This window comes from Thamnophis elegans, chromosome 4 (assembly GCF_009769535.1).
Source record: "Thamnophis elegans isolate rThaEle1 chromosome 4, rThaEle1.pri, whole genome shotgun sequence".
NCBI lineage: Eukaryota > Metazoa > Chordata > Lepidosauria > Squamata > Colubridae > Thamnophis > Thamnophis elegans.
In genome coordinates, this window is record NC_045544.1 from 29,958,012 (window position 1) to 29,975,192 (window position 17,181).

General features: G+C 35.8%; 1 protein-coding gene across 1 annotated transcript in view; it reads left to right on the top strand.

Annotated features, from left to right (window-relative positions):
* Window positions 1-17,181, top strand: part of CRYBG1 (crystallin beta-gamma domain containing 1) — a 120,259-nt gene that overhangs the window by 71,492 nt on the left and 31,586 nt on the right. The window contains exons 3-7 of the mRNA XM_032214799.1: window positions 5,263-6,749; window positions 12,181-13,609; window positions 13,773-13,940; window positions 16,769-16,816; window positions 16,913-17,031. Coding sequence (XP_032070690.1) covers window positions 5,263-6,749; window positions 12,181-13,609; window positions 13,773-13,940; window positions 16,769-16,816; window positions 16,913-17,031 — 3,251 coding nt within the window. The remainder of the gene's footprint in view (window positions 1-5,262; window positions 6,750-12,180; window positions 13,610-13,772; window positions 13,941-16,768; window positions 16,817-16,912; window positions 17,032-17,181) is intronic.

The window sequence follows — 17,181 nt, forward strand, 5'->3', positions numbered from 1 at the left end:
TTACAATAATTTCTGGTTACCTAACATATAGTACTTCAGGAAAACCAAACGTTTCACATTTTGAGCCAATCTTTGGTAGGAAAGTTGTAGATCCTCATTATAGTTTCACCGAGCAATATGGGCAGACAGACTCAGAGGATAAAGAGAAATGTGCAAGCGTGATCTGGCATATTGTAAAAATCACAGAAATCTTAGAGACAGTGATGAGGTGGTTAGAGCAAAACCTGACCAGATCACAAATTACCCAGATACATTGATATGCACCTGCTATGCATTTGGTGAAATCACGTATAATTGGAGAACTTTAGTGAGTACTGGATTCCAGCTATTACATATGGTACACACATTTTTTTATGTTGTTAATACAGTGTAACACTGAATATCTTTGCAAATGAGTTTTAGGATTTACTGTCTCACAAAAAACATTTTGCTTGTTTTATGTGCATTACTGTTTTCTTAACTGAGTGTTGGAGTACAGATGCTATTCATTAAAGTAATAAAGTAAATTATCATATTATACATAGGGATAATAAAAATAAAACAGTGAATACTTAGTGAAGAATTTTTAAACCTTTATTATTTCACTAAATGAGCCAGTTGGTGTAGTGGTTAAGGCGTGATACAAATTAGAAGATATGAATTCTAGTCCCACCTAAGGCACAAAGCCAGTTGAGTGACCTTGGGCCAATCACTCATCCCGAGTCCTAGGAAGCAGGCAATGGCAAACTATGTCTGAAAAACCTTGCCAAAGAAACTCAGGAACTTGTTCAGCCAGTTGTCAGAAGTCAAGACTGACACAAGGACAAATTTAAAAAAACCTATATTCAAATATGTTATGAGGATTCCTATACATTTTATGAGGATTTTATGACACTGTCTAAAATTCTAACCAATGTGTATACTGATCAATTATGTAGTCTAAGGATTTTAGAGTTGACATTGGCCTTACAAAAATAAAATATTCTAGAATATTCTGGAATCCCTGCAATATGTTTCTTAAATTGGCCTAACTCAAAGGCCTGACAAATCTTGAGTTCTGTATGCAACTGCCTTGAAAGAAAATTATGGAGAATCTAGCAGTTTTTCTAAGTTTAGTAGAGTTTGCAATAAAGAAAAAATATATAGATGTGTACAGAAAGTATTGTAACTTCATTTCTTCTGAGCTGTGCTTAATCTTCTGAGAAGCAATGAAGTTGGCTGCTCATTAATTAGAATAAGGAACTGCATGTGTGCACCTGATCAGAAACGTGCCTATATACCAAATCTAATTACTTTAGTAATAAATATATATAGACAAGTGCAAGAAGTTTTATATTTCTCAGGCTTTAAGAAAGGTAGGGTGTTAAACCTACTCTTGCTTGGTTTAATAACTAGTGCCCTCACTAATACAGCTCTTGCACACCTGAAGTTTAGGATAAGTAATAATATATTCTTAAAGCCAGACTAAGCTAGCATTCCTAGGCATGCTTACTAGGAAATAATTCAGAACTTGGGTTTAATAACATGAAAAGCTTTGGATTACTGACAACTTGTTTCCAGCCACAGGAGGCAAATAAAATTTATGTCTCTATTTAGGTTGAGCTGTTTTGAAGCTTGATACAAATTAGGAAAAGGGAACTTCAGCATCTGGCTGTAGAACACCTTTTTACATTTACCATCTTTTTAATGCAATGGCTTGTTGCTAAAAAGAAAAATGGGTGGTTAGCATTATATATAGTACACCTTAATTTTCATATGCTGCTGTGTGATCACCTGAACCATTGTCTTTTTTAGCCATTTAAATCAGCAAAACTAATATTGTATTGGAAAAGCAAATCAGCTGGTATATTGCCTCTAAAATTTTTACCATATGATGTCCCTTTTCGCATTTCAAACTAGCAGGGGTAGAACCTGTCTGCACATATATTGTACTGTATTGTATCTTCTCCATAACACTATCTATCTATTAAGGAATTGCACTTGCATTTAGAAACTAAGGAAAAAAGTAAGGTATTTTTAGAAAATGAACATTTGGTTTCTTGTTATCTAAATTTAGGTGTAAATTTAGACAAATCAGTGTATAGTGTATTTCTTGTTAAGTAACTCTTCTCTGGAAATATACTCTAAATTGCATTCAGTAATGTAGTATGGAAAGTTTCGATGAGTAAGCAAAAGCATTGGATCTTTCCTTAGGCAGGAAAACTAAGTGGCCGTGTTATTTGAATTTGTTTATAAATTACAATTGTATTTATAGTATAATATATAAGATTGTTGTGGAAGGAATCAATATGAACTAAATAATTTTCTTCCAGATCCTTGTCTTGAATGGCACAAAGATGAACAGAAGTAAAGATTCACTATTCACTAGAAACAGCTCCCTAAACACTATTAGCTAATGAGCATATCCTGTTCACTCCACATTTATTTTGAAATATATGTTTTATACACTGTCTTGTTTTATAACTATGGTAACTTCAGATGTGGTTGTTGATTAAATAACCTATAACCAATTTTAAAAAAGCAAGAAGAATCTTGGCTTTTAACTATACCATCAAAGTGTCAGTTTTGCTTAAGGCGGTTTTTCTGTCCTAAATAGATGAGAATAGGCAGTGTACCAGCGGTATTTCAGATTGCTCAGGCTTGTGGAAGCATTTATAAGAATAACATCTTTTGTGAGTTTTGTTATGCTTGTTGGCATCCTTCCCTTTTGTCTTCTGGAAAGCTCTGCCTGATTACATGGCACCTTAAAATAACTGATTGTCTGTGCCTTGTTGCTACATTTATATGTTTGTGAGCACACTTGTGTTCACACATTGCACTAAGCCATGGTTTGTGATTCATTGACAAAAGCAAAATTGGCTGGGTTCCCACAAATTGAACGTTAGTTTAACTGATTTTGATTTTAAATTACCCAGGCAGAATACATATCATGAGTCTGAGGTACATTTTTTTAAATGATAAACCTCTGTCCTCATCCTTTTGTCTGTGATTAATGCATAAAATGACAAATTTTAATTTGGTGCTCTGCTGATTACAGCTCAAAATTTAGCAGAAACTCACTGTCCTACTGGGTCGTGATTTTCTGATTTATTTATTTTTAATGTAATGGCCTGTCCCTTCTTAAGAAACACTTACAAAGGGATGCTGCAGCTCAGATGGACCCAGAAGTCAGCCGATTTCATTTCGAATCTTTGCGGGATCTCTCCGAAACCCAGACTCGAAGCAAAATTTGGGGTTTCGGGGGAGAAAATCGCCCTCCATAATCAGTTTCGTAATCCGCGTTTTATAGCGCGACTCCGAAGCCAATTTCTCCTCGCCGTCCTCCCCACCCAATTGCTTTGACTCTTCAGGCGCCTGTTCCCGAATAACCTTTTCCCGCCAGCTTCTGCGGACTACATTTTTCCCTTCCCAGATTTCGTCCCGCCCTCCATCCGTCCCACCTGTGCCAGGTAGAGCGGCAGCAGCTGCTGATACCGCAGGCGAAGGCGGGCCTCGCTCCGTCGGGCGGGTGCGGCTGGCTGCTCTGCACTTGGCGCCTTCCTGGGAGCCGGCCTTGGCGCTCTTTTCTCAGGAGTTGCCTGCGGACTTGAGGTCGCTTGGAGGCGGCCATCGAACTCGCGTCTGGGACTGTGGGAAGAAGAGCCGCTAAGTGAGTAGCCGACCCGCAGAGAAAGAAGCGGGCATGGGGAAGGGTCGGGGAGGTCGATCCCGGTAGTGCGGGAGAAGTTGCGGAGAAATCCCGGGAGGTGAGAGAGCGATCTGCCCTTCGGTCTTCCGCAAGTACAGTATAGGGAAGGGCTGAGTGACGGAGGGCCGTGAGCTTGTGCTAGTCTGGGGATGCGCCGTTTCTCCCTCGGAGGCGAGGCCACCGCGAAAGATGCGCAAGGCTGGAGGGAGCGTGGGAATAGGCTGGTTGAAGAAAGCGGGTCGAATGTCCGCTTTGGCTCAGTCTCGGCGCCACTAGCTTGGCTTGAACTTGGAGAGAGTTATTTTCTCTGCGACTTTAGGTGTCTTTAGAAAGCTTGACTCTTTCCGCGAAGGTGGCTGTTCTATTGTAGTTGCAGGGAATTTTAAGGCTTCCATCAAGGCAGCTGTATGCCCAAGGATTCACGAGCATCGCTGCGCCAAAATGCGTTCGTTCATTCATTCATTCATTCATTCATTTATTTATCCATCCACCAATTCACCCATTCATTCAGTTTTTATAGCTGTCCATCTCGATCCAATTTGATTTGTTTGTGGGTCAGTGTGCTGTGGCATCCAGTCCAAATTGGGCAGCTGTGCTATGACTGTAAGATACAAATTCTTTTTCCGGGGGAATTGGAGAAATTCAAAGAGGACCAAATTCAACATTAGCAGTCTTGGTGACTTAGAAGGAATACCCTAGATTTTGTTCTAGTTCTTGTTTTTATTTTTGTGTTTGGCTGTATTTGGATGACATAATTACCCATGCCCAATCTCAGCCTAATTTCTTTGTGTACATGTTAAGCCATTAACTACATGGGCTTAGTTTGTACAGCCCAATAATCTAATATATGTGTGGTTAATTTGTGGCTTAGTGAGCAATGCAAATACACCTTAAAAATAAAAGATGGCCTGAAAATTACCACATGCAATAAAATGACCCAAACAATGTCTACTAAACATGTTTATTAAGAATGTCACAACAAGACAAACATCAGAAAATCTGTTTCCCTTTGTTTTGCTGAAAATTCAAAAATGTATTTGTTATTAATAGAATAATGTTTTAGAGATCTATTTAAGTAAGAAATTTAGACTATAGTACTATAATACTAACTGCAACTTATTTGGAATTAAGTTTGTTAAACTGGGAAGAGGTGGCATTTAATCTGATATCAAACAACTTGTGAATCAAAGTCGCTTTCTGCAAACTGTAAGGACATGTCCACATGGTTTTTTTTATCAACTGTACAGAAGTGGTTTGCCCTTGCTAACTTGTGGAATATTTTCTGACTCTCATTATAATTTGCAGTCCTGGGAATTTTTTGTGCACTCCAATTAAAGTACAGAGCTATTCCATGCCTATTTTACGATCTACTTAATTTGGCTAGGTGTGCCATGTGCTTTGATTGCCCAACAAGATTTCACTTAATGCATTTTACAAAATACGATATTCTACATGTTAAGTCACTATTTTCAAAGCACTATTCAACAAATACTTCAGATATAGCTCCTTAATTATTTTGAACAAATAAATGTTTGATAAGCTAATTTTTATTATTATGCAATCTCACTTCTTTTCTTTCTTTCCATTTTTTCTAGTCTAAAACCCGCTCTTCAGAGTCTTCAAAGGAATTAAAAAAGAAGGCAGTTTTGGGAAAGTTTGGAAATTTTTTTACTACAGGGAGGAGAAAAAATCCCAAGAATACACCGGAAACCTCTTTAAAGCCAAGTATAAAAAGTATAAGACCTGAATCTGCTCATAAGAATTTAGCCCCTTTGGCATCCATAGAAATAGAGGACCTAAATGACCTATCTAAGAGTGAGGAATCTCTTACTGATTCGATTTACGAGCAGAACCAGCCAAAGACCCAGAATACCTCTGACAATTCAGAAGATTATCTCTACAATAGGGATCTGACACCTTTATATAATGACATTGTTTCAGAATGGAATACTAAAGAAATTTCTTCCGGCAGTGAATGGTCACTTGATTGGCATAGTAGTAATGAAACAATAAAAGATACATTATTTGATAGCAATCTTACAATTGGGACACTAGAAGGAGAGAACGAACTTGTCAACGATACAAACACGACTCCAGATTTCTTTAAAAGTTTATCTACTCTATCTGATGAAAATCTAGAACAAATCATATTAAATCACAAGGAATTAGTGGAGCCTCTTACATTTGTAGAATCAGAATATGCAGAATCAAAAGATCAACCGTTTTTTGTGGAACCTAAGCAAGATAAGCATGCCCAACCTTCTAGAATATTGACACTGGATATTTTTCTTCGTAGAACTGAACAACAACATTTGAATAAACAAGTAGCTGTTGCATTAGACGACAATTGTAGTAACACAGACATAATGGATAAAAAACCTGCAATTAGGAAATCTGGAAAGAGGAGAAAATCTCAGAACTCCAGTGATGTGCCACATGGGGATAGAAATGCAAGTGAGAATACTGTGAAAGAGGAGCCTGGTTTTGATGGTATTCCTTCAGATATGGTTTCAGAAAAAATAAGCACTTCTGAAAGAAAACTTAGGCCTTGTCAACAGATTATGTCTCCCACAAATAATAATGACATAAGATCTGGAAGTAATCATAAGGGTTTTACTAAATCAGAGCTTGAGAAGAGCAAGCAACAGAGCCCAGCCTCATCCCCTTATAAAAAGAAATCCTTAAAAAAGAATCAGTCTGATGCAGGTCCTCCTTCACCCTTAAGCGTAAAAAGTCCTGGAAAAAATCTTTCCACCAAAAGACAGAGTGACGGCATAATGGATGGTAATCCAACATCCAAATGTACTTCAGTAGAAGAATTGCCTTCTGATGAAAACATTGTAGTTTCTCCTGTAGGCATTGTGACCAATAGCAGCACTTCGTCGCCTTCTGAAGGGAGGACAGAGTCTCAGGATTTGCATCCTGTCAGAAGTTCTGATGGCAGGGTTATATTGCAGGCTGACAAGCATACAAATGATGAGGTGGAAGGCAATGGAAGGCAATTTTCTTCTGATTTTGATGAAGCAAAGCCAAGAAATATATGCCTTGACGTTTCCAGAACAGTCACAACAAAAGTTAGCCTGTAAGTTTAATGTTTTACATATGATGAAATGAAGTATTCTTATTTATTTATTAACTGTATATGCCACCCGTGTCACCTATCTTTCAATAAGCTTCGATTTTAACTGATAAATATCTATCCTTATGCATGGATTCTACTTGTTTAAATACTGTATAAGTAAATATAATATACTTCAATTGTCAGAAAGAAACTCCAGCACTATAAGTACAAATACTTGATTGATGGCAATTAGAATATTTTCATCTTGTTCACTTTCACTTGTTCACTGTTTCATGAATGAAACACAATTCATATTAGTGCTTTCCATTTTCTGTTCTTGGACTTCTCTCTTAGGAGGAATTACAGCTAGCATGGAGCTAGAAGAATATTTTGCTAAATAAAGGTAGTCCGTATTTACAATCATTAGTTTAGTGACTGTTCAAAGTTAAAACAGCACTGAAAAAGTGACTTATGACTGTTTTTCACACTTATGATCATTGCAGCATCCCATGCTCACATGATCAGAATTTAAGTGTTTGGCAACTCATTTATGTTTATGATGATTGCAGTGTCCTGGGGTCATGTGATCACCTTTTGCAACCTGTTGACAAGCAAAGTCAATGGGGAAGGCAGATTCACTTAACAATTGCGTTACAATTGTTAACAATTGCATGGATTAACTTAACTGTGGCAAGAAAGTTCATAAATTTGAGCAAAACTCAATTAACTATTATCTCACTTAGCAACAGAAATGTGGGCTCAATTGTGGTTGTAGGTTGAGGACTACCAGTGTACTAAATTATTATAGAAAATTCTGTAGAAATTCTCAATCATCCAGGTCATGGTTGTCCCAAAGGTGCTTTTTAGGAGGCCACTGGACTTTCTTGTTTTTTCTTTTGAAGAAGTTTCGTCCTTCCATTCCCTACTATCCTATCAGAGCTGAAGAAGTTCTTGGATGAGAAGTGAAACATCTTCAAAAGAAAAAACAAGAAAGTCCTGTTGCCTCCTGAAAAAAAGCACCTTTGGGATATTATAAAAAATCTTTTGGGAGTAGGAGAAATTTCTTTATGCCTCTTGCAATGAATGGTTGTCTTAAACTTTATTACTCATTTAAATTAATTCCTGGAGTCATTTTTTGTTTCTTTTAATAAAAAGGTTAGTCATGAACAGAGTGGAGCTGATTGGGAGTAGTTAAAGCTTCTTAAATGTTTCCCTGACTGTCTCCCTCTCTAAAATTTCCCCTTCCCTCCATCTACTGAAGAGACAATTCCATTCAGAGCTCCTCTGTCTTTCTCTCTACTGCCATTATCCTCTCTGTCTCAGCTGCAAGTTCTAGTGAAGTTCCTTTTTCTAAAACCAGAATAATAATATTATGGAACAGTTGGATCTTGTCATTAATTAAAGATAGCAGATTTTCTTAAATAGTTGGCAGAAATCTAGTTTTGGACAGTTACAACCTTCTTTCCATTTATATTAAGCATATTATAGTTTGAATACAGAGTGTACTTGTGTGGTCTCCAAACCATCATTACAAGTTAGTGTTATTTTCAGGCTCAAGAACAACTTGTCTCTGTGTCAGATGATTTGATAAATTTTGCATTTGGAGAGGAAGTCTAGTGCCAATTTATACATAAATGGTACAAGTTCAAATGCAGATTTTATACATTATATGTGTGTGTGTGTGTGTGTGTGTGTGTGTGTGTACCAGTTGCCCAAGCAACTGCACAGATTCTATTCAGTTTATAAATTATGAATGAAACTTTACCACATGGAGTTGTATCTTGAAAGATACAGTTCAAGTGAAATTTACGAATATGCAATGTTCTGAAGCAGTGTTTCTGATAAAAACGAAAAAATGTAAATGGAGGTGGCTTCCCAGAACAATGTTTTAAAAACATAGCTTTTGTGACCATATTAATTTACATGAAATCTCTTCAAGATAGGATAAGAGAATCCATGATATTTTTTCAGGTACAGTTGTATGATTTATAAGAGAATAATGTACCCACCTTCTCTTCCAGGTTTAATTTGCATCTGAAAATTCACTTAAGCTTGCTAATTAAACTTGATGTTTTATTTTGAATCCATACACACATTTTGAGAAGTAGAATATATTATGGTTTAAATTTGATTTAGGAGGGAGAGAGGAAGCATAGCTGCTCTTTAAAAAAACTTATAGCTGTGCACTCTGATATGGTGATTTCAGTAGTAGATTAGGTCAGTTCAGTTCAGTTTATTAAATTTATATGCCGCCCTTTTCCCCTGAAGGAGACTCAGGGCGGCTCACAACTCGAACCGGGGAAGGGGGATACAGACAAGAGATTTTAAAAAAAAACAGCAAGCATAACAATAACAATATATAATTTAAAACTCACAACAGTCATACCATTCGAGACGGGGGCAACAGCTCTTTAGCCCCAGGCCTGTCGGAACAGCCAGGTCCAATCATCTCATTTAATTAATTAATTATCTGTGGGAGGCCTGTCTATAAACTTTGCTCACAAAAGTATAACATTGTATAGAAATTAAAATTTGAATTTGCATGATACAAAGAATAATGATAGCAGCATAAATTGGCCGTACAATGTATATGCTTAATTCATTTTGGTTTTGTACATTCTCTGAACCTGGGAAGATAATTACAGTAATACTTTATATAAATTGACATACACTATCTTTAATCTCTGGTCTTAAGCATATAAAGAGAGGGAAATCTAGCTACTCTTCTTAATAAGTACTGTATATCCAAAATAGTAAGTTTGGTCCATATTTACATTTCATGTAGAAATATATAAAATAAGCTTCTTTAAACACGTGGCACGACAAAACCGCGCTCGACTAAAGCGCACCCGATTAAACCGCGTCGCTGACATCATCAACAGGGCGACAACAGCGAGCGCGGAGAAAGAAGGGCGCTTTAAATAGTGCTTTGAAAGCAAGCCGATTCAAGTTAAGGTAAGGGTTAGGTTTAGGGTTAGGTTTAGGGTTAGGTTAAGGGTTAGGGTTAGGTTAAGGGTTAGGTTTAGGGTTAGGGTTAGGTTAAGGGTTAGGTTTAGGGTTAGGTTAAGGGTTAGGGTTAGGATTAGGTTTAGGGGGGTTAGGTTTAGGTTTAGGGGTTAATTTTAGGTTTAGTGTTTACAGCGTGCTTTTTTCTCCGTGCTGTTGTCGCGCTGTGATGACATCAGCTACGCGGTTTCGTCGAGCGCCCTTTAGTCGAACACAGTTTTGTGGTTGAACCCTTTAAACATACCAAAACATCTTAGCACTTAATTACAAAACTGCACCATAAATTAGGGCTGTATGAAGTATCAAAAGAAACATTTCACAAAGTCTGCTATTAGGGAAACTTTCTTTCAAAGCATTGTGGTCGCCATGACCTATGGAAGGCTCACCTTCAAACTTCACAATTTTTCCAAGGTTATGTTCGCATATGTTTGCATGCACAGCAGTCTTGTTTAGTCAGCAGTTCCAGGTGAAATATTGTCATGGCATGTACATACATGCAACCTGAAAAATGCCTTGGAGAAAGTATGGGGAGCTTTCCAAGAGATGTGACTACTTCATCAATATAAGGAGGGATGTTTTATTTGTGCCGATACATGTTGTGAAGTTTCCCTTTGAATGCTTTATGTAGCCATAATAAAAATTAAATTCATTTACATTTAATTTAAGTTCACTGAAATTGAACTAAATGTGTACAACACACTTGGAATTGCAAATATATTTTCTTAAGACTAAAACTGGCAGCACTTCTGAGTAAGTATTATTAGGCTAGAAAAATCCAAGCCCTACTTTGAAATAAATTATGTTGAAATCAATGGAATGTATTTCTATGTAAATATTCTGAACAGGAAGATATTAGTGTCATTTTCATGATCCTCAGGTGAGCAATCAACTGCAATCAGTTTGCATTGCTTTCCAGTTCTGACACATCCATTGATATAGTTTCCAGCAAAGAATATGAATTATTGCTGTAGGCACCGAGAGCTTTAAATGGTTCAAGAATTGGCTTCCTTCACTTTGCTTCATTATAATAGAACAAAAATTTAGCTTCAACATCTTTCAAAGGATATTCTGTTCTTTTATAATTTTCTTTAAACAATGTTCCTTAAATTTGACATCCCATTCTAACTCTTTGAATTTATTGACACTATAATTATTCCAAGATGTTCCCTTTAGGAATTTATAAAAATTGCAAGTATGAAGGACTTAAACATTTCCCATCTAATTGTTGACAAATTAATTTTTGCAAGATTGTACCAGAGAAAGTGACAGTGGTAATTTTCAGCTTTATTTTTTTTAAAAAAACCTTTGGGTCTGAATTAGTAAATGAACATAGTGGTTTGATTCAGTTTATATATCTCTAAATTAGAAACTTTTCATCTCCTCTACTAAGTGTACACAATACTTGAATTTAACGAGTCATAGCAATGTGTAAAAGCACCTGAATCCTCAATTCTCGGTTTCATTAATAAGCCTTAGTATTTAAAGGACAAAGTGAAATAAGTTAATGTAAAGCTTTATAAGTTGACAAAATAAAGGTTAGAAAGATATTTTTGAATAAATGTCAAATGTATGTTTGTGTGTATATAATTTGTGGTAGCTTTCTAAAAAATCATGTAGATCTCAAATACATGTCATTCTCACCCCCCTCTCTTATAGTGTGTGTGTGGGGGCATACATACATACATACATACATACATACATACATACATATATATATATACATACATACACACACACACACACACACACACACACAAACGTGCATGTCAGGAGCATTATCAAGAAATGAAATATATGATCAAAAATTGATTTTAAAAAAAATCCGGAGGGAGGGAGGGAGGGGGAGAGAGAGGGAGAGAAAGAGAGAGGGAGGGAGGGAGAGAGAACTTTTCCAAGTGAAAATGGAGAACATATTTGGACTTAATGAGTTCACAGAAAGAAACAATGAAAGCTTCCAATAGTAAATCTAATTTTTGATGCACTAAAGCATATGACTTGATACTAAAAAGAAAGGAGTAAGTTGCTAAGAAACTAATGTTCTGCTAATTTATGTGGCTAAAAAAATTACATTTCTTGTATGTCTTTTTCTGATGCTATATTGAAAAATTTGTCACAGGCTCTCTCACAATTAGTTTCATTTTACTATTCCTTTAAATTATTAGACTGCCATTTTGTATATTTTTATGCATATTAAATTCAATAAGTCAATGGGAAGTACTTTTTAGGAGACTTATTTAGGATTCTGCTTTTGGAAAAAAAGATTATAATTCTAAAAAGTATGTCAGTGCAATATGTAGTACAAGTTGTTATGTGTTTATTTGGAAATAATTCCTAAACAGACATAGACATATATGTTTCATAAATTAGAAAAAAAATCCTCTTCAAGTAAATGTTACTTAAATATTTTTATTATTTTTATTAGTTTTTATTACTTTATTTTTTATAGGCCAGCTAAACCAAAGAATATTGAATTAAACCTTAAAGCTTCAAAAACCCTGGAAAATACGGAAAATGAGCAAGATTCTACAGACAAAGTTAAACTTAACTTCAGCATTGCCAATAAAATATCCATGTTTGAAAGCAAGCAAAACAATCAACATCAATCTGCTGATGCTCCTGCTTCAAAAAGAGGTTCTGTATCAAATACATTTGTTGGCAGAGCAAAGTTGAAGTTCGGACGACAGCAAACTGAAAGTGAACAGACTAACAAAATAACAAATAAAGGAAACCATCGTCAGAAATTAGTGCAAAATGGCACCAAAGTAAAAGAAATCTCTTCAGACACAAACATTAAGGCACCGGGAAAGATTGTGGCAAACATTATACGTGAGGATGTTAGGAAAAATGAAGAACTTGGAAAAGTTGTTAAATGTCAAGTTAATGAGAATGACAAAGTAGATGGTAATGAAATGAATGATTTCACTTTTGCAAAAATTGATACAGAATTGGTCAAGGACAAAGACCTAGATAATCTTTCGTCTATAGCGCAGAATGAAGTAATAGAAACAAATAATTGGAGTACAAATGCCACATCCTTATCTCCTGAAAGTGAAGAGACATTTTCCTTCAGCTCATATCATGATGTTCCCAATAATAATGCTAAATCTTTGCCGCAGCCTGATCTGACACCCAAAAAATCAGAATTAAACCAGATTTCTCAGTTTGAAAATGAAGATCAAAAGGTGATTAATACAGTTTTGGAGGACAACCAAGAATTTGAACAAAATAACAGCGGGCAAGAAAACCAAAGCAGTGGTTGTAATGTTTCTGAAGGCAGCAGCACTGATGGCATTTGTGACTCTCCTTCAGATATGGCCAAGTTTACAGAAACACTTAAAAATCTAGATAGTTCTGTTTGTATACCTCAAAAAAAGAAAAAGCAGAAGCTTCCAAAGCCTCCTGCCCCTCACTTTGCAATGCCTCCAATTCATGAGGACAATTTAGAGAAAATATTTGACCCTAATATATTTACCGTGGGATTGGGAATCAAGAGAGACAGATCACAAGATCTAACTCCATCTGTCCAGTTAAAATTGCAAAGCCTAGAGACTGATGCTAGGATTAGACCTAAGCGAGCCTCTACTGAGAACAGCCTCCTTCTCCAGTCCCTGAAGTTACCCAGTAGAGTAGATTCAGCTCTCATGCAGGAAATGAATGGGAAAGAGACCAAGGACAGCACAGACAGTGACATCAAGAGGTCTCGACTTGAAAATAGCACCATCTTCTCCAGTCTGCTAGCTCCCGTAACTAAAGAAAAAACATTTACACCATCTGTAACCACTGTAAACACAATCACAACATCTTTTGCATCTCAGAAGAGCTCCACTTCCCCAGGAATTCCTCCTCTAATATTTGACGTAACTCAGATATCCGAGGTAATTTTTTTATTTATAATGTTATTTGAAATACATTTTATCTGAAATATATTTTATATGTCACATTATTGAATGTTATTTTATATGTGTATGTTATCTGAAATATATGTTACCTGAAATATGTTTCCCCTGCAGCCAATCATTTGCTTTATTTTCTGTTTAGCCTCTTCCGGGTTTCAAAGCACCAAACTATATGGATAAATATTTACAAACTGATGATGCAAAAAAAGAGAGAATTTTACAAATGCCAAATTTTGGAAGCCTTGAAAACAGTTTTCCAAACTGGTTGAAACCTGGTCAGTGCGAATCAAATGAATTCTTACCTATTGAGGTGGGTTGAATGCAATCTATCTAGACTTTTTGAAAATATCTGCGTAGTGAAGTAAATTTTTGACTTCATGTTTTTCTTCTTTCACCTCAGTGAACTTTTAAAAACAACTAAAATTAGCAGTGTGTGTTGCTATAAGAATATTGAAAATGACCATTTGGATTGATAAAAAATGGTTTTTCCTTCCTTCAACACACACATAAAAATGTCATTGCTATTTTCTTTGTATCAAAAAAAAAAAGGTGGTTTAGCAGTATGTTGTGATTATGCATATCACAATAAAATAGCCCAAACTACTTGCAGAATTGTTATTCTGGGGTCGGGGGAGGTCTTGGTAAATTTTTGCTAATCTCCTTAAGGAAAAATGATACTGCCAAGAATACTTAAAATTATACCTATATAAGGGTAAAATAAAATTTGACATATGTGCAAGTATTTACTTATAGATTAGATTAGACACAAGCGCAGGTATAATGGGACATAGTTTGACAATAGTACTGATGAAAAATATCTTAAAATAGTAGTTGATTACAAAGATAATTATCTAATTGCAACAAAACAATGCAGTTTTCAGCTGCATTTGGAAGTTATTTACACTGAAAGCAATGTTTTACAGTCCTACTTTATTTTGGGTGGGACATGATACTGCAACAAGGATGTAGAAAAATCACAGGTTCAGAGAAAAACAATAAAGATAATCTTTGAGGAGAGACTTAGAGAACAGGGAATGGTTATCCTTGAAAAAAGGAAACTAGTGGACAGGAGGAAGGAACTATTTGATAGTACTATTCAAATACTTGAAGGGTTATGAAACAGAAGGAGGTCAACTTTCTATTGCCTCAGAATGCAGAACATGAATAATGGATTAAAATTAGAAGATCCATTCTGACTGAGTATTGGAAAACATTTCCTCACCGTAAGGAGAGTTCAACTGAGAGTTGTGTTCTGTTCTGTTGTAATGTTTTAATTTTGATTCCGGTCTTTGACCATAACAAAAGATTGAAGTGAATTGGAGTCAACACAGATGCAAGAGAATGTGGAGATAAGATTTTTCAGGCATGTTTTCATTCACATTCCATTCCTGTATTGTACAGGGAATTAATCTAAATGGCCCCTTCCAAAGCTCCAGTTTTGTGACCGAATAGCAAGATGGAAGAAGTCAGTATTGTGTCCCTTGCAAGGGAGCTTTAGTCCTAGTACCTAGAATCTGACTACCCCTAAAGACTGCCAGAATCTTGCCAGACTAAATGAATACTACTCACACTCTAATGGATGTAACCTGGTAGATTCTAGGGAGTGGCTATCCTAACTCTCTTCGTCTACCTTTGATCCAGTTCTGGACTGTGTTGACTCTTATCTCACACCCACAACCACACCAGCTTGGAATGTGCTTCCTTCTTCCTGAGAAATTGCCATTTCAGTGTAGTTCATCACACCATCTCCTTTCAAAGACACATCTACCACATTGCTTTCCCTTTTAATAATATTTAAAATTGAACCAGGAAATGGCACAATAATCTGTTTAATTGGCCCAGATTAGAATAACATATCCCAATAGTATAAGCCCACAATTTCTTAGATATACGTGTATGAATGTCTATACATATCTGTTGTTCAAGTAGTTAAGATGATATTCTTTAAATAAGTATAATAGCTTAAGGTGGTAAAAAGGTACTAGTGGCCATAGTGCCATCATCTGTGCTTTCCATAAATACTGTCAAGTCCAGAAAAAAATCTGCCTCATGAATTTAAACTTCCATTCCTTGATTGTATTAATCATTTATTGCACATACCATGAGATTGACAGCAATCTCACTGACAATACTAATCACAGTAATTCCACGTCTTTAATCAATATTTAGAACTTATTTAAAAACTATTTTAATTTATAATTAATTAAATTTAAATGGTTCTTTGTACTGATCTCTCAGAACTTTTAACCCTATCTTCACAGTACTAATTGTTCCACACAGTGCGGTCAATCGGATGAACTGTATTAATATAAAACAAATTGCTTCCACAGAATAACAGAAGAGAGATAGCTAATAAAGATGTATACTTCGAGCACAGTCCTCTTTTAACCTCTTTTTCCAAGATCATTCTTGGAAACTTGCATTAAAATAGGCCTTTATGGGTAAATTGAAAATATGTTTAGTATATATATCTGCATTTGATCAATTTTTTGTAGTCTGATGTAGGAACAGTTATACTTTAAAATATGTAAATTAGGGATGTATCCATATTAGGTAAGAAGGTTTATTCCATCATATTGAGAAATACTAACAATTTTGAAATGTTCAGAATGCAAATTCCAGTGGTGAATCCTATGGTCATTGAGGTAATCCCAGAGCGCATAAATTGTTTTCTAGTGTCTTCCAAGATTAAAAACTCTTTGTAAGTTTCTGTACAAGAAACAATCAGGACAGGATCACCCAGCTCATAGTGGGCTTCTTCTCACTGACAAATCCCAATCTTGGAATGCTCCAAAGGTAATATCATTGGGAATCTGGCTTGTACATGCCAGGAAGCGCAGGAGGATCCCAGCATTTTTAACACTAAAAATATATCATAAATATTTCTATTTTTTTTTAAGATTACTGTCTGAAGTGGTTAAAAATATTTCTTTGCACTGTGGAAAAGATATGTTATATACCCATTCCCCAAAGTAAAGCATAGAAAAAGACAAATATCCATATCATGAGTGTCTCCATACCCATTTCTGCAAAAGCAGTTTGGATTTATGAGCTCAGTGTAGGACTGTTGTGAAAGTAGAACATACCAATGTCATGCTTGATTTCTTCTTACTGTTTATTCCCTTTTGCTTTCCATAGACATTTTCAGGAAAAACCCAGAATAAAACTAATCCTAGACCTGGAAAGGTAAGGCAGCTTTCCTTCATTGATGCTTGTTGTTTTATTGTAATTTTCTCATTAGATTAAATGAGACTGAATTTCTTTTTTAAAAAAAAAATACAGGTGGTGATTTGCAATAAATCAGATGCCCCTGAAAATAGTTTTGAAGTTTTTCATGATGTGTTGGATTGCACCTCTTGGAAATTGTCCCCTGTGATTTTAGTTAAAGTTATCCGAGGATGGTAAGAATAAAAGTGTCTACTCTCCTACTTTTTTCCTTAGTTGTGTATCCTGCCACTCTGCTGCTTATTCCCCTTTCTATGTTCTTTATTTCTTCGGCAAATTTTCGGGTTGGCCGCATGCCTGTTTTCTAGCTGAGCTTGCCAAAACAA